At 42.6% G+C, this 17999-nt stretch overlaps 1 protein-coding gene and 1 long non-coding RNA gene across 3 annotated transcripts in view; one reads left to right on the top strand and one right to left on the bottom strand.

The window, feature by feature from the left end:
• Positions 1-1705, bottom strand: part of LOC147014330 (uncharacterized) — a 29231-nt gene extending 27526 nt beyond the window's left edge. Inside the window, exon 1 of the long non-coding RNA XR_015050733.1 lies at positions 1573-1705. This is a non-coding gene — a long non-coding RNA (uncharacterized LOC147014330). The remainder of the gene's footprint in view (positions 1-1572) is intronic.
• Positions 1706-4426: 2721 nt separating this feature from the next.
• The window catches only part of LOC147014329 (interleukin-17 receptor C-like), a 32274-nt gene continuing 18701 nt past the window's right edge, over positions 4427-17999 (top strand). The window contains exons 1-7 of one of the 2 annotated variants that reach the window (XM_085852240.1): positions 4427-4766; positions 9934-9958; positions 10763-11010; positions 11677-11788; positions 12258-12305; positions 15873-16096; positions 17404-17461. In XM_085852240.1, coding sequence (XP_085708366.1) covers positions 4575-4766; positions 9934-9958; positions 10763-11010; positions 11677-11788; positions 12258-12305; positions 15873-16096; positions 17404-17461 — 907 coding nt within the window. In that variant the 5' untranslated portion in view covers positions 4427-4574. The remainder of the gene's footprint in view (positions 4767-9933; positions 9959-10762; positions 11011-11676; positions 11789-12257; positions 12306-15872; positions 16097-17403; positions 17462-17999) is intronic. The other variant, XM_085852241.1, reaches the window with a different exon arrangement.

Here is a 17999-nt window from a genome sequence, read left to right as displayed (position 1 = left end):
GCCCAAAACAAGGCATAGGCGGCCACGGTCAAGGGGTGGTTGGGCGGCCACAGACAAGGTGTAGTTGGGCGTCTGCGGCCAAAGGATTGGCAGCCACGGATGACGTTTGGGCGGCCGCAGGCAATGTTTGTGAGGCTGCGGATAACATTCAGGAAGCCGCAGACGTTTGGGTGGATGTGCTCAAGGTGTGTGTGTCCCCAGAAAAGTTGTAGGCGGCTGCGGACAAGGTGTTGGCAACCAAGCCGTTGGCAGACAGCATTTGGTGCCAGACCATGTAACCTATGATTTATTGGTCTGGCAGCTTTGATTTTTGAAGAATAAACCTTTAAAAATCTCCTGCAGAATGACTTGACAGATCAAGGGGAAACTTCATCCACATATTCCCGAAGCCTTGGGGACACCATGGTGTTCACGAGTAAACATAGGTGACATGGTGGGGCAGTATTTTTCACATGGTGTGGCAGTGATGATTTTTGAAGAATAAACCTTTGAAAATATTATTTTCCAAAACGGTTAAACAGTTCAAGGGGAGACTTCACAGGCATGTTCCTCAAGCCTTGGAGATACCAGGGTGTTTGAGAATAAATCACAGGTTGCATGGTCTTGCAGCTCTGATTTCTTAAGACTAAACCATTGAAATCTCCAGAACGGCTGGACAGATTGAGTGGAAACTTCACACACATGTTCCCCAAGCATTGGAGATAACACAGTGTTCACGAATAAATCATGTCACATGGTCTGGCAGCTATGATTTTTTTGAAGAATAAACCATTAAAATCTTCTCCAGAACGGCTGGACAGATCAAGGGGACACTTCACATACATTTTCTCCAAGCCTTGGGGATACCACGGTGTTCATGAATAAACAGCCCGGTATCCCAAAGGTTTTGGAGAACATGTCTGTAAAGTTTCCCGACGATCTGTCCAGCCGTCCTAGAGGAGAGGATTTTTAAGGTTTACTGCATTCTTCAAAATATAATTTATTCTTCAAAAAATATTAGCTGCCAGATTTTTTGAAGAATGATTTATTGGTGAACACTCCGGTATCCTTAAGAGTTGGAGAACGTGTGTGAAGTTTTCCCTTGATCTGTGCAGCCATTCTTGAGGAGAGGGTTTTTTTTAATGTCTACTGCATTCTTCAAAAAAAAATCATTGTTGCCAGTAACCGAAGATGCGCCTTCAGACCCCATTGAGGGAGAGTGAAATGGCCGAGGATGTGCATGATAAAGGATATAATTAAATAAGGCCGTTAATTATCTTCAAAATGGGTGTTTTAATTAACCCAAACACTCAATTTTCACTCATGCACTACCTTGGAGTTTCCTTAGTGTGCATACAAAATCTCAGGCTGTTAGGTTTCATGGTTTTGGAGTTATGGAGGAGACACACTGACATTTATTAATGTAGAATGTACTATGTGGAGGAGGTGTGGTGGCGAATGGCTCATTGCATTCATGGAATGTTTGTTATCAATCGAAAGAGTATGTTAACCACCATTGGAAGAGATTGTTGCAGCTGATTATAAGGATTAGTAATTTTCCAGGTTTATTGATAAATGACAAGTTCAAATTACCTGCAGAGTGCCAACCACCTGGCATTGCAGCATGTCATCACGTCGAGCTGGAATTTCACTCTTGTGGTGCGAATTCCATTGGAACTTTATCCTGATTCGTCGTTATTGGCCACGTTGTGAAATCATATCACACATCAATATGCTCACTTGCAGAGTAAGATGGAATGAATGTTGTTGGCTTAGTGGCCCACATACATACATACATACATACATACATACGTAAGGGGTGGAACAAGCTGATGTGGGTTCAAAAAACTATCAGCAATGGCATCTTGCGGTCGAATTGCTGTTCTCCTGTCAGACAGGTTTTTTATCAACCATGTTTACTTCTCGTAGAAATTAAATATATGATCTGCTGTCGTACGACTTTGACCATTCCGTTTTGTGATGTTAATGCACAGAGACATAAGGAAACCCGGACGCAGGAAGAGACCATTCGAGGAGGCAGTGGTTTCTGCAGGGCGTATACTTATACGGTCCACAATCAACTCCCTTCTCGTGAAACTCCCAAAATCCAGAATCATAGCTCACCTCCACTCATTCGTTCCTCTTTTTTTCCCCCGCTTGTGGAATCAACTTCCACATTCTCTTCAATCTCATACTTCCTTCCCTCCTGCTCTTCAAGACAGCTGTTCACCACCATCTCAGATGATCCCCATGACAAAACCTTGATCTCTTCTTCCCCCATTAACCCCCATTCCCAAGCCCACCTCTTTCCAAATATTCCTTCCTCAGAGTTACCTCCACCACCGACGGTGAAGGAGGTTATGTTTTCACCCCTCTTTGTCATTTTGTTTGTTTGTGTACAGGACATCTCAAAAAGTTGCAGACGGATCCAGATGAAATTTGGTGGGAAGGTTGGGTGTGTGACAAGGACAAACTGATTAGATTTTGGTGAAGATCCAGATCTGGATCCGACTACCAGAATTTAAAAGTGATTCTTCACCATTGAGAGATAGGGCCAAAAACGATAAATAGCTCGATATCTCAAAAAGTTGTGGACGGATTTGTACGAAACTTGGTGGACAGGTTGGGTGTGTGACAAGGAAGAATTGATTCGATTTTGAAGCTCCAAATCCGGATCTGCATCTGATAATTTTTTCAGTGATTCTTCACCTTTGAGAAATAGTGCTAAATTAATATATAGCATGATATCTCAAAAAGTTGTTGTGCTGATTCGGATGAAACATGGTGGACAGGTTGGGTGTGTGCAAGGAAGAAATTATTCGATTTTGGTAAAGATCTGAATCTGGATCTGGATACGATGATTATTTAATTTTTTAAGTGATTCTTCACGATTGAGATATTGGGCCAAAAACGATATAGTACTGTATGGCATGATATTTCAAAAATGTATTGGGCCCGATATGTTCTCATGGATGAGGCATTACCATGACGGAGGTATGTGCTCTACCGAGTGCCCTTCTAGTTTGCTTCTGTATCCCTCTTGTCCACTCTGTGCATTCTCCCCTAACCCTCATTCTTCCCCACACCCCTTATTTGTCCAAGTCTCCCTCTATTTCGTCCCTCACCTCTGCTATTGTTGTGCTTACCTCCTCTTTCTCCCATTCCTTTTGTTCTGTTACGTCCTGATCTATGTTCTCCAGTATCGCCTCCACAAGTCTCGACTTTGTATACAAAAAAGTCATGGACACAACACCATCCCTGGACCACCTTAATGTTTGCCATTGGAGGAGTATTAAAAAAAAAACAGACAGCTCAAAGGTCAGGGTGCCAACTCTGCACCATCCTGTAAGTCGTAAGACAATGATATATTTTTACTCTGCACACAAGCAAAGTGAAAAGCAGGGTTAAACGATTGGTTCACTTTGTGTGTCTACAAACGTCAGTTTATGATCGAGGAACAATTTGATTTCATTGAATGTTATATTTTGAACGCGAATCAGAAAACGAACCTGTAGTTCAGCAGTACTTTGGCTCTGAATTTGTCCTGATCGTGCATGCACAGAGAGGAGTGCACTCACTTTTTATGTTTTACTATCTGTCTGCCTGGCAGTCAAACAAGTTGAAAATCATTTCAAACAGGAAACTTACTGCTTTATAGACACAAATAACAGCCATGAAAAACTAATGTAACATGTTAAATAAGGTGGTGTAAAAGATGCTGCATCAACGGTCGTAAACTTCCGGAATTTTATTTTCGTACAACCTTAATTTAATTTTTTTTCCATTTAATTATACACTTGAACACTGTAGACTACAAATCGCCTTTTTGGCAATTTCCAAACCTTTCCATTTAGCAGTACTTGGACAAAATATTTCAGGATTTTTAGGTTTTTGTTGCAACAATAAGCATTTTTTGAAAATTTCCGTCTGAGCACGTTGGTCATGATGTTCCCAAGTTCAAAAGCCATATATTCTGTGTTGATTTGTCCAGTGTCTTCGTCTAATGTCCTTGTAATTAATGTAAAAGTACACCGATTGTTTCTCCTTGTCTTTCTCCTGTATAGGATGTGAGTACAAGTTCTTTCAAAAACCTTCGATCACTATTTAAAAAAGAACATATTAATAATGCTGATAATAAATTATTTTGGCTGCAAAAATAAAAAGTGAAGTCGATCAATTATCCTTTCTCTAACTTTATCTTCCGCATTATTAATTTATTGTACACAATAAAATGCACAAAATGCATTTATACACTTTTCTCTAACACCTTCCCCCCACGTTTCCCCTCTCCATCCCCCCCCCCAAGACCACATTGAAACAAAACGACAACACTTGCTTCAATTCTCCCCTTCAATGCCCTCATGAATGGAAAGTTATTTGTGTGTGGGCACAAAAAGGAAGAGTAAGCTGGAATGCAGTATAGCGATAAATGTGCACAGAGAAGCTTGAGCTAGGGTGTGGTCAAAATGATACAGAGGAGGAAGAAGAGTATTTTGTTGTGTTACTGGTGAAGTTATGCTGTGTAAAGCCCAGAGTAAAAACGTGCATTTTCATCTCAAGTGCAGAAAACGCATTCAACGCAAGATGAGAGCAAAATGAATCGAACTGTGAAAGTGGAATTGAGAGGAGCAACAGTTTCTGTCTTACAGACGGGAAAACCTTGGCATGTATGCCATTCTTGCTGTCTGGCATGGAGAGCGCCGCTGTTGATGTGCTTGTTGCTTGCTCTAGGACCGATGGGAGCTACAGGCAGGGAGGAAGGCACTTGCGGCTCTTGTGGACCACAGGTGGGTTCTTTTGGAGTGCAATGTGGATACATGTTCTTATTAACCTCTTACAAAGCCTAATGGTGTGCTGCCCATGATCTAATGCTCATGGAGGAACTTTTTCACAAATAACATGCAGGACAAAGATATGGGAGACATCATTGTTGGTTAACAAGAATTAAAATATTAGTACACAATAAATACACAATTTGTAGTATAAGGGATTTGAAGCTGGGTTCAGAGCATCCTGCACCACTATTGGTTCAGATGGGAACACTGAACGGACAACCAATTTTGTTGTTTTTAATATAACAGTTTCTTTGTGCTCATATGATCGTCACTTGATTACAAACAAGGAGAAGAAGACATAAAATGTCATAGCCCCCGTTGTTTAAGTAATTTTTCTGTAAGGAGTTAAAAGGCTAGCCCATATTTATTTTCAGCTAAAATGGCCGCCAGTCTACTAGTTGGCCATCTTTGATCAGATCGCAAAATAAAGTGAGGGGCACGTGTATGCCATCATAAACTGTGCTTGTGCCAAGATTGAACAAAATCGGACCATGCATGTTCGATAAATGGTTGGGGACACACTTGGGTAACAAAATGGCCACCAATCGGCTATCTTGGGTCTGCTCTCGAAAATAAATAATGCGCATATGTAAGCCATCATTCATTATATCTGTGCGCCAAGTTTGAATAAGATCGGTAAATGCATTTCTGAGAAATGATTGGTGACGTGTTCAACATTGGGTTTTTACAACTAAAATGGCTGCCAGTCCGCCATCTTTCATCAAATCATGAAACAAAATTATATGCATATGCACACCATCATGTGTTGCCCTTGTGCAAAGTTTGAACAAAACCCGTCAATAAATGTCTGAGATATGGCTGCGGACGGACGGACGGACGGACGGATGGACGGACGAGACCCAATCCATAAATCTAACGGAGACTAATAATACGAGGGTGTTATCCTGGAATGGCCTACGTGTTCCGATTCTTGAATAGGAATGCTCCAGGCAATTTAACCAACACTTGCAGAGTTTCAAATCACCTTTTCTTTAACTTAGAACACTAAAAATGCATCGGTAAAAACCATGCCTTTTCCAAAAAAAAGACACGCGTCCCCCGGACTGGGGAAGAGTCCACTTGCCCTCTGCCTTGGAGATGACGCAACACAAGGGCAGAGCATAAATATGCTTGAGGCAAGACATGGGTGGAACATAAATACACATTTTACATTCAAACTTTGTTACATCACACTCCTTGGCTGTTTTTTTTTTACATAAACCACTACAGCAATTGATTCAGCAAAGAGAATTACATGAACACAGAACCAGGATAGCCACCTTCGCTTGAAACATTGTCAAATTGTTTATGAACATTATAAAAAATTTGAATAAACTAACTACATAGAACATCATACATATTCACTAAATTCATGGACCAGACTATGGTTAATGGATAGGGATGTAGTGGAAAATAACATGAGAATATGAAATTCTCAATCACTAGAACACAATGAAGGAATTCACTCTTTCCCAACTGGTATAAGCAGAACGGCCTCAGTTATGGGTCGCATGTCGATATGGGGTTTGCCGTCCTTCATGGTGTGGATTCACACTTTCCGAACCCGACCCTCGACGCTGAGCAACGTCTCAAGCACGCGTTCATTGGGCCAGTCGTTCCTGTGCATATCCACATTCAGTAGAACGATGTCACTGACACAAAGGTTGCGATTTTTTGACTTGCCACTGGGGCTGCAGGGTTGGAAGATATTCTTTGCGCCATCTTGACCAGAAGGTATTCGCCAAATTCTGTACATTTCACCACTGATAGCCGAAGATGTCTATAGGATGACCAAAATCACCTTGTGGTGCACGGAGGTGTCGTCTTCATGGTAAGTTGTGCTGCTGGTGTCAAGATTTCTGGCACGTCTGGATCTGTAGACACCGGTGCAAGTGGAGAAGTGTTGATGATAGTGCATACCTCCACCAGGAAGGTAGTAAGGAATTCGTGGGTTGGAGAAACTTTTGTCTCTAAGAGAATCGCGTTGAGGATTCTACGACAGACACCGATCATTCGTTCCCATACTCCACCCATATGCGACATATATGTTTGGAATCCCAGAGAAATTGCAGAAAGTCACAGAATGAGGAAGATACCATTGCATATGTTTAATAGCTTTATTGCAAACAAAAAACATCATTCTGGCCATTTCTTACCTATTTCACTCACTCCACCCTTGTCCATGCCTGCTCCCACACCACTTACTGAACCCCCACGACTGCCTCCACTTTCTATACCCTCACCACTGTCCCCCACTCTTTACACCCTCACCACTGCCTCTGCTGGCTACACCCTCACCGCTGCCTCCGCTACCACCTCTGCCTCAGCTCGCGAAACCCTTACCGCTGCCTCTGCTCGCTACTCTCTCACCATTGCCAATCTCTTACTGACATGTTCTATGTGAAGTGACCGGGGCACGCATGCGCAGTGCGTGCATACCGGGGAATGAATGTGCTGGTCCGACTTGGGTGTTGTCTTACTATACATCACTTAATCCCGTGGATACGTCACAATTGGCGACGAGTTTGACGCATTGCTCATTTGGCATTGCTCACTGTGGCATCCATGGGGATTCTGTCAGAGTACCAGCTGGATGAAAACTGGAAAGATTTTGCCAATCGCTTGGAACAATAGTTCATCGCTAACAAGATGGCGGTAGCAGAAGAAGGTGATCAGTGCAGGGCCATTCTGCTCACCGTGTGCAGCAAATCAACATATGCCCTGATGAAGGACCTCATTTCCCCCGATAAACCAAAGGACAAGATCTATGATGAACTTGTCGAGATCGTGGAAAATACAAGCCGAAACCTGGAGAATTGTGCCTCGGTACAAGTTCTACATGCACTGGAGCAAGGCAGGTCAGTCGGTGACTGAATTTGTTGTTGTCAGTGCTGATGGAATTAGGCCCAGAAAGTCTAAGACTGAGGCTATCAATGACGCTCATATTCCTGCAAATGCTACAGAACGTATCGCGTTCCTAAGTATGTTGAACTATTACTGTAATTTCCTTCCAAATCTGAGCACCATTCTCGAACTTCTCCACACGTGACTCCGTGAAGGTGTTGAATGGCAGTGGTCCACACAGTGTAGTAATGCATTTGCTAAGGCGAAACAATTGCTCCATTCACCAAGGTATCGTCCTGGCAGTGAGAATTTCTGCACTTACACCTTCAGTGGGTTACCCCTACCTGTTATTCCAGGTATTGTACCTGTACCAGGAGATGTTTTAATGCAGTGAGCGTGTTCGACTGCGATGATGCTCCAATCACTTCAAAACAAATTGAATCATGGACGAATGTGGACCCAACCATATGTGTGAAAAAACAGTGTTATCAGTGGCATTTGGTCAACTGGACCTGGTGAGTTCCATGAGAAAGTGAGACTATACCTTGCTCATAAAATGAGCTGTCCTTACATTCTGGCTGCCTGCTGTCTGCTGCAGGGCAACAGGGTTATTGTACCTCCAAAGAGTTGGAATAAAGTGTGTTTTGAATGACATCGAATCACATCCAGCATTGTGACCATGAAGTCAATTGCCAGGAGCCACGTTTGGTGGCTGGGTATAGATGAAGATCCAGAGCGCTACATTCATCATTGTTCCGTGTCTCAGGCTACCACTTGAAACTCATGTAAAGCACCGCTTCACATGTGGTCCTGGCATTATAAACTATGGTCTCACCTTCACGTACATTATGCTGGACCATCCTTTGGGAAGATGTGTTTGGTTGTAATTGATGCTCATTCAAAGTGGATGGAATGTTTAGCCTTATCATCCAGTATCGGCGAAATCAAGGTTGAGAATTCACGTGCTATATTTGCCACTCATGGTTTACCTGATTGTGTGGTTAGTGATAATGGTTCATGTTTCACCAGCACTGTGTTTCAGGATTTCTTAAAACAGAATGGTATCAAGCACTAACACAGTGCTCCCTTTAAACATGCTTCTAATGGTCAGGATGAGATAGTTGTCCAGGTGATAAAGAGTGGTTTCAAAAAGGTGAATGATGGCTCTTCTCTGCAGATGAGGTTGTCACACGTTTTATTTACATACACTGTAAGACACAACCGCAGGCAACCACCAGACGCACACTCGTGGAAATGATGATTGGTCGAATGCTAAAGACCCACTTAGCGTTGATCCATCCTCATGATTTGTCCAGAACTACTGACCACCAGTTTAAACAGAAGTGGTGCCATGACAGGACCTCAGTCCCATGTGTCATCAATGTATTCGATTTTGTTTTTGCGCTGAATCCGGGACGTGGACCTAAATGGCTCACTGGTCATGTGATCAATTGAATTGGCAACTCGTTATTTGTTGTGGAACTGTCACATGGACCTACAGTACGTAAACATATTGACCAACTGCGCCTAAGGCGTTGTTAACCAAATACTCCAACCTATCCATGTTCAGCCAGTTGAAAGTGACCCCTTGGTATCTATTCCAGTTGAGTCAAGTGCCACGACCCGATGCATCTGAACCCGATTGTCTGAAACCGATCACAGAGAGTTTGAACCTATTCCTTGTCTTCCTCCACCTGAATATGCTGCTATCAGTACTCCACAAGTGCAGTCACCACTTTTGCGATGACCTGCTCGCACTACCAAGGCATCTGAACGATCGAACCTGTAATGATTATACCTTGCCCTAATGTATAGTTCTTTGGGGGGTTGGGGGGAATGTTGACATGTTCTGTGTAAAGTAACCGAGGCACGCATGCGCAGTGCGTGCATTCCGGGGAATAAACGTGCTTGTCCCACTTGGGTGCTGTCTTGCTTTACGCCCCTTAATCCTGCGGATACGTCGCACTCACAAATCTCATGGTATCACATGCTGCATGTGGAGACATTTATGGAGACCAATACAGACAATTATGTTCATCGTTTGCTGTCTCTCCAAATTCAACAACTCTCCATCAGACCTGGACTGGTATCGGTGTTGTGTAATGGACTTTGTTGTGGAATAATCATTTTATGACTTCCTGCATTAGTACAATTTTCCTTTGGTACTAATTTTCCTTTGTAAATATAATACAAATTTCCATTTGTATTCTTTACAGACTGCGCTGATTTTATTTTCCTTTGTCTGTACCTTACCTCTATCACCATCCTTCCACAGGGACTGCAGTGTTCCGTTTCAGACAGTAAGTGACCAGCACACCTGTTATGCCACTGTCACTTCACTTCCTTAATCCATCACTGTAAATTTACATGTTTTCCAAATTCATTCACAAATTTCCCGTCCTCTTTGCTTCATGTGCCCAATAGTATGGTGAATAGGTAATGCACTAACCGTTGAACTGGCTAGTTTGGGATCGATTCCCGAGCCGAGGATGAAATGTCTGATTGGTATTTCAGAGGGAGGGCCTTTTTGGATCCATAGTCGAGGCTTGTGGAAGAGCTAGTATTGCAGCTAGCTAGTAATCTCTGATTGCACACTGAAATCTCTGCATGTTGCTTTCCCTTCCCCTCCCCTCCCCTCATGTTGACTTCCTTCCCTTCCTTCTCCCCTCCTCACTCTCTCCTGCCCCTCTTTCTCCCCCCCCCCTTTTAATACTCCCGTCAGCAGCGAGGTGACAGGTTCTATTTGCTCGTATAAAATATATAAAGGTCTTTCTAAGCACTGACTTTCTTTGCTGAGAGAGTGATTTAGATTCATTCTTTCACAAAGCTTAAAATAACTGTACAATAGATTATTATTACTTTTGTATTGGAAGAAGGTTTTAACTCTCTCCTTTCTCTTCTCTTTAAAATAAAGAGGTAGGAGAGGATGATGTACAAAATAATCTTCCTTTACAGGAATTATTCTTTCTTGCAATTCATAACAAAAAAAACATTAAATATTAACGGTTCTAATATTGCATTGCATCTGACGTAGCATCTCACAATGTCAGTGTTGAAACTTTCCAACCTTCTTCTCTTCTGCTTTTTCCATCTGAACACCGAAGACGACTGTGACCGGCCTCTGCCATTCATCAAGGCTCCGCCGGGCATGGCTACAGACCTCCGTGTGGAGACTACAGCGAGCAAGGGGAAGCTATGGCTTCAGGTTCACTGGTCATTGCCTCTGGATGCAAGTGTGCATGCAATCACTCACCTCCTCCTTGAGGTGTTGTATTCAGACCTGGAGCTCCACTGTGTGTTGTTTACATTGGCACATCCACTGTCCAGTCAGCGTGCACCCGACGGTGGAAAAGTGAGACATAATGCCAGCAACTCAAGACTTAACTAACACATGCATTTATTAAATATAATACTTTCAACCAGTCCTGGTGATGACTGGTGATGAACCAGTACTGGCCTGTTTGAAGTCATAGCTCCAAGTCACACCACCTCTCCATCTTCCTGAGCCGTATGTTTAACGCACGGTTCCTATATCCTGAAGAAAATAGATTTGTTTGTGGAGTAATAGTTGCAGAATACACAAGAAAATGTGTTTTATTTTTGTCTTTCTTTGTTAGAAGTGAAAAATCAGTTTCAAACTTCCTGACATCAAGTTCACAATATAATGGTTGTAGTTTGGAAGATCCAAATTTAAAAATGAAGACCTCACAATAGTATAGCTGCTGAGCAGGTCTGAAGTTTCAACCACAGAGTGGTCTTCATCTTGGGATTGTGCAGGCATGGGATACTGTTCCTGCACAGTCGCGATGAAGACCACTCGGTAGTCGAGACTTCGGACCTGAGCCTTGCCTGCTCGGCACCTCGCGCAGTCGTTGGTGCCTGCACATTCCTTTGATGAATTATATAACATGACACTGGACTGCACTATCATGATTTCAATTAATAATTTACTTATTTATTCATTAAATGTCCCGATGACCTTTTTAATCACCCAAATATTGTTGACGTGCATGTGCAGTGGCGATTCTCATACGACTGCATCTCTGTGGAGCCACAAGACCTGGTGATAATCAGTGTATACACTCTGCCTCTTGGGACTCCACCACTCTCCACTCGTTTTCAGGTGCAAGGTGAGGATCCCTGCAAACACACTTACCTGTAAAATGCGACTCCTGTGTAATGTTGGCAGACTGGACCACAAATGGCAGATGGACAACAGACTGACAAAGGTGTGGAGGGGAACAGGCAGACAACAACACTCACATGCACTCCATTGAGCATAGGGGAGCACTCAGCAGAAAGAAAGGGGAAGGGGAACACCAATAGAACAAAAGTATGGTGCCATGCTGAAACCTAAGAATTGCACAACTCTACCGAACACCTTGCACTTATTAAACCACGTGATCACTTCACACTTCGTCGATTCATATCAGTTGCTATAGCATGTGCAGCATCACATTAACAGTCTAAATAAAGTTGAGAACAATATTATTTGGTCTCTTAACACCTGTGCTTCCGATTTATTAATCTTTTATTATTTGATCCACTTCACCTCCTCCTCCTCCTCCTTTTTTTTATATTCCACACATCCCTTTCCAGACTGCCATGAAGAGACCATGATTCGGCTAGCTCCTCAACATTGCCAAGGTCGGTCAACCTGACACCATTCTCTTCGCAGTACACATATATCTGTAAAACAAGGTTTAAACCAAACTGGGAATAAATGTACAGGATGTAGTAACAAATTTTAAAGTGGGAAGAAAATGGCAAAACATTGAAGTATCAAAATCAGTACTTGACTGGCCTTGATGAATCTTGCACAGAAGAAACTAATCAATGGTCATGTGACATGTGGTAAAGTTTAAATTTCCTCCGTTCAACGGTTTTCGATGTACGCTCTTTACAAAATGCAGACACGCACGCACGTGGGGTAATAAATACCAATATAACTGATGGGATGGTGCAGAGGTAGAAACAGTTACACACCTTCGCAAGCAAATGCTGGTCAACCGCACTTGTTTGTATTGGTTGTGGTTCGAGCATCCTCTCTGAACCTGGTAGATCGGCGGTTTGATTCGGACCTTGGCCATGTTATACCGAAGACTTTTAAAATAGCATGTATCAATTTTTCACTTGATGCTCCGCATTTGGAGGATAGAGCATGATAAGCTCGACGAGTTGGTACTCCTTGGGGGGTTAGGTGGGGGGAGGGGGGGCTCCTTGGGGGGGGGATAGGTGAGGGGGGGAGGGATGGGAGAGATTTATCCTCAATTTCCCCGCTAACTGCACAGAGAAAAGTGACATCACAATGTCGTCTGGCACCCAGAGTGCTCCAAGAAGTTATGTAACTTCCCCAAAGATTACCAGCTGTGTTTGAAGTTAAGTTCAGTATTATCTCCCTTTCTCCATGTAAGATTAGTTTAACAACTCTATGAACCTTAAACCCTTAAAAAAATTACTCAGATGATTTCCAGTATTTTTTTCATCTAAATCAAAACTCTTATTATTTTCGTAACAGCAATTAACTGGAACAATTGAAATAAAGATGTGACAAATAAGTAAGTCAACACAATAGCAGGCTTGTCGGCAGTGGCGGATGAACACACGAGCATGCAGGGCCCCAAGCTCAAGGGGGGCCCCAAGCTCAAGGGGGCCCCAAGCTCAACCTGGGTCCCAGACAGAGTCAGTGTGAGGGTCATGCATGAACCCATGCAATAACATGGGGCCCCACACGACCAATCGTGGTTCACAATCTTTTGAGACAGGGTCCCGAGGGTGGGGTCTCACTTTGCCGCCGAAACATATCAACATGTGAGTGGTGATAAACACAGCGCAAAGTGAATGCTTCATCCCAAAAAGAGAAAACCCTGATACATAATGAATCGATTAAAAATGTTTCCCCTGATGTTCAACTGGACAGGGCTACAGTATTACAAAATTAGGGGGGGGAGTGACGTTAGGTTGGTAGAGAAAGCAAGTGCAATGATAACTACATTTAAAGTTTACAAAAGCAACAATATTGGTAATAAACAGAATTTCTAAAATTCCTAATGTCAATACATATCAATATTGTTGAACAAATCTACACTACAATTTCTTTGTACGATCACATAATACCCCCTCATTAGTAAATGGACTAACCCATGCGCACGCGCAAGGTTGCTGTTTTTAAAATCAGAGCACCTGTCCCGAGGATGAAGCGAAACTACCCGAGCGGTACCGAGAAGTGAGAAAAGCTCAACAATGGGGGAAAAGGGTTAAAATCACCCAAAATGAACTTTTTTCGTGACACAAACGGCAGAACCAGAAAAGGGTCCTTGGGCTTGCACATTTTCTGAGGTGTGTTATTGCTATCGCTTGCCACACCAACCAATCAGATTACTATCGCTTGCCACACCAACCAATCAGATTACTATCGCTTGCCAAGCCAGCCGTTCCTTATCAACGGTTTCGTTGGACTGCTTACTTGAGTGCTTAAGCCACTTGGCGAGCACTACACAAGAAACCTTTAGCTCTTCCACGAGCCTCATCTATGTGTAAATACTAATAACTAGCCAAACCCGCGCTCCGCATGAAGTTTCTAAAGTGAGGGTTCATTAGGACGTTAATATATCCAGTGTTCACCATGTGATTTATAGAATTTCTTTATATACAATGTTTCTTGTTACATTTTTGTGTCAAATTCACCTTCTGAAATAGTCAGCATGTGCAGAAGAGGGTTTTACATTGCAGACGCTGTTTTCTAGGAGTCGTATTACGTACTCCTCAACGGTTACGGAATGTCGACGACAGACGTAATGACGTCAGCGAACGATCGCCAAAAATTCCCAAACTTATCCGTCTAGCGTCATCTCACATAGCCCATGCTGTTCAATAGACCACAGACCACCCGCATGCCGAAAGTGGTGACAATACGTCCGCCAGTTTTGGAGGAGAAACGTCAAATTACGCGCAGACGTTGACAGAAATAATATATAGGATAATAAAATACAAACTTAGGGCGCTCGTCAAGTGGCTTAATCACTCAAACAAGCACTCCAATGAAACAGACGGTTGATAAGGAACGGCTGGCTTAGCAAGCGATAGCAACGTGATTGATGATGGAACACCTTAACATTGCATGTTTTTCCAAGGAGGAAAAGGCAATAAAACATGGGAATTCCCCTGGATTTTTTGCAGTTGAGTCCAAAACAACATCGGCTAAGTGAGTGCGAAAATAACACGGAGACGTCTTTTTTCGGCGAAAATAACACGGAGTCCTCTTTTTTGGATGAAACCTCTTTTTTGGGGCAAAATAGCATTGAGTCCTCATTTTGGGCCGAAATGTTTTTTTGTGCCCAGGGCCCCAGAAAAATCTTAATCCGCCTCTGCTTGTAGGATAGCCAAAAGGTACGCACACTCGTCTCTAAGCTGTCTCGCCTGGGTTTGAATCTTGACCCAGCTATGAACTGTCGTCCCGGTGTTTCACATGCAGTGATTCATCAGTGTGTGCTGTCCTTCGGATGGACGTTAAACTGGACGTCCCACCTGCCAGCATCATTGGTGGTTGTTAAATACCCCAAGGTGTCTTTCGCAAAGAGTAGACGAGCTGTTGCCAGTACACTGGCCAAATTCCAAATTCCTGCTCTAACCTACAGGAAGCACCACATCAGCATAACAACCACACTCCCAGTGAATGATGTTACCCAAAGCCATGTGCTGCATATGAAAACATGATATCTGTCCACCTCCGGTGGCAGAGGTTAAAAGAAGACGACAATAGCATTGAAAAATATATGAATATGAGATGTAAAACGTAATTTTGCTTTAGTTATTTATTTATTTATTTATTTATTTATTTTACTGGAGCACCTAAAGTCTTGAAGCAAACAACGATAACAAAAATTGGAACTAAATTTTGCTTTCTCAAGCAAGATTAAACTGTGTGAACAATTTTCAAGGATGTTTTCTGGGTGATTCATGCATCTTCAGCTGTAATATAATATGCCCACACATGTAAACAAACAATGGAACAATGTTTTTGGGGTTGGAATGCTGGTCATCAAACTTATCATATCTGTATGGGCACTATCTCATGTTGTCAACTCCTTAAACTCTTTATGAAGCATCTACATTAGCCAAACATGATGCCATTGTTGATCGGTGTTTATCGAGCTGTGAGTGGATCATAATGGCCTGATTGAAATACGTTTTCATTCTGAAACAAAACCCCAGGCCCCCATCTATCAGTAATCTCATATGTGGCTGAAGACGGAGAGGTGGTTATTGACTACAACAGTTCGTTCCTGTCCAAGCGCCATGCCGCCTTCCCTTGCCTTTCTCGTGGCACCGCCTGCTTAACTCAACGGTTGGTGCCGCATGGTCTTGTCATAGCTACTGGGTCTTCGGGACAATTTCACCTGCGTGGCCTCCCTGCATTACCCTGCCTCTGTGTTCAGGTGTGATCTCATTCAGTTTTTTTATTTTTTTTTAATACAAAGGTCAAGGCTGGAGGAAGAGCAAAAAAAGAGAAAGATAATTTTACTCACAAACTCACAATAAATTAGAGGAATAAAAAAGTGGCAAAGCAGCAGAGATAAAAATGCAAAGGATGCAACAAAGTAAGGTTGGGAATAGATGAACTGAAAGAGCAGATGCGGCAAGACCAGATGTGAAGCAGGAGAGAACCACAAAACTACTAACCTGTCTGTGGTGGAAGAGAAGCATTCCCTGGGCGTTTTCTCCTTCTTGCTAAGAGATATCGACTACCCTTCAGGCGTTAGATCCCACAACCTCCAGGGATGCAAGATGACAAGCAACACAACCAGCCCACTGAGGATTCATGACAGTGCATAAATGCATTGTACAATGTTAATCGTTGATGATGTCGAAGGAAGAACTTGGCTCTGAAAATAATTCCAAGGTGACACCCAGACGTGGAGGGTAGCTTTGAGATGTGATCATGACATATTGTAAAGCTCATGACAGGTGAAAGCAGACTGTAAGGTAAAGGTGCTTCAAGGGTTGACCAGAGTAAATTGGAGATTTGTCATAAAATCTTTAAGTCGAGAAATAATTCGAACATGATGCTTTCCAGCATTGACATTCATGTCAGGTGGTTGACAAAGTTCATATTCTTTTCAGATGAAGCATGCAAGGAAGCAGCTGTAACCTGCATTTCACTAGAGAGAGGAACTGTTCGACAAAGGGTAAAAAAAAATCTGTGAAATGGTGGAGAGGATTTTCCATACAGGCAGAGGTGGTCCATCATATATAGGATGTCCTCGGACACAAAACCTATAATAAGTGAGGACACTGCAGGAGAAAGACATTCGTGCACAGCAATGTTCTCACGCTTTGGAAAACATTTTCCAGCCAGTCAAGGATATTTTGCCTTTTGGATCAGGATGTCATTTAACGGACTCAATGATCAGGGCTGCATACCAGACTGCAAGCACTTGGGGTATCCCAGACTTACCTGTACTTTTAGTTTAATTACAGTGCAGAATATGGTTCTAGTCCTTATCATAGTTCAGGTGTGATATTGAGGTGTGCAAGGGAAGGAGCGGGTTTCAATATTGTTTAAAGCCTAACCCAAAGTTCAGTTTAATTGATGTTCAAATAAAGGCAGAATATGCAGCGCTAAACTAGCAATATAATCTATAGATATGATTATTGGGAAGACACACTAGCATATCAAGCTTTCACCGGCATTAGACTTTAAAACACGTACACACACCTGACTGGAAGCAAATGTCTCCTGCAGGTATTCCCAGTTGACGTTTCACATCAAAGGGCACAAGTCTGTCCTTTCTTTCAAAAACGTAAGGTTTTTGAAGTTTATATTTTGGATTGTATTCAAAGTTATGATGTCATAGCAGTGCAAGAATTGACCATTGTATCCAGAGATCCAAATGATAAACATTCTGAGAATCAGAATCGGGGTACAGAAACTTTAAAAAAGTGTTACATGAAAGATCATCAAGCAGTCTCTCCATCTTGAAAACATTTTCACAATTGATTTGGAAAGTTCATGTTACATTCTGGTTACACGATTTCTTTATTCATTCAATTCCATCTCATCTCAATTTTTAAGCGGTGAAGCCGCTTCAATATTTGGCTTTGTCCTTCCATCCATCTGTTCATCCATTCTTGCATCCATCCGTCCAAAATGAAGAAGAACCTTTCCAACACACCGTGTTTAATTATAATGGGCTCAAAAGGGTGATTCTAAATGGTCCTAGAGGGTTCTAAAGGGTCATCCTCATGGTTTGAAAAGGGTGGTGATTCTAAATGGTCCTAGAGGATTCTAAAGGGTCATCCTCATGGTTTGAAAAGGGTGATTCTAAATGGTCCTAGAGG

The sequence above is a fragment of the Eptatretus burgeri genome, chromosome 13, assembly GCF_056783735.1.
Source record: "Eptatretus burgeri isolate ZD-2024b chromosome 13, Ebu_testis_v1, whole genome shotgun sequence".
Classification (NCBI taxonomy): Eukaryota; Metazoa; Chordata; class Myxini; order Myxiniformes; family Myxinidae; genus Eptatretus; species Eptatretus burgeri.
This window is presented reverse-complemented; position numbering and strand designations above follow the sequence as displayed.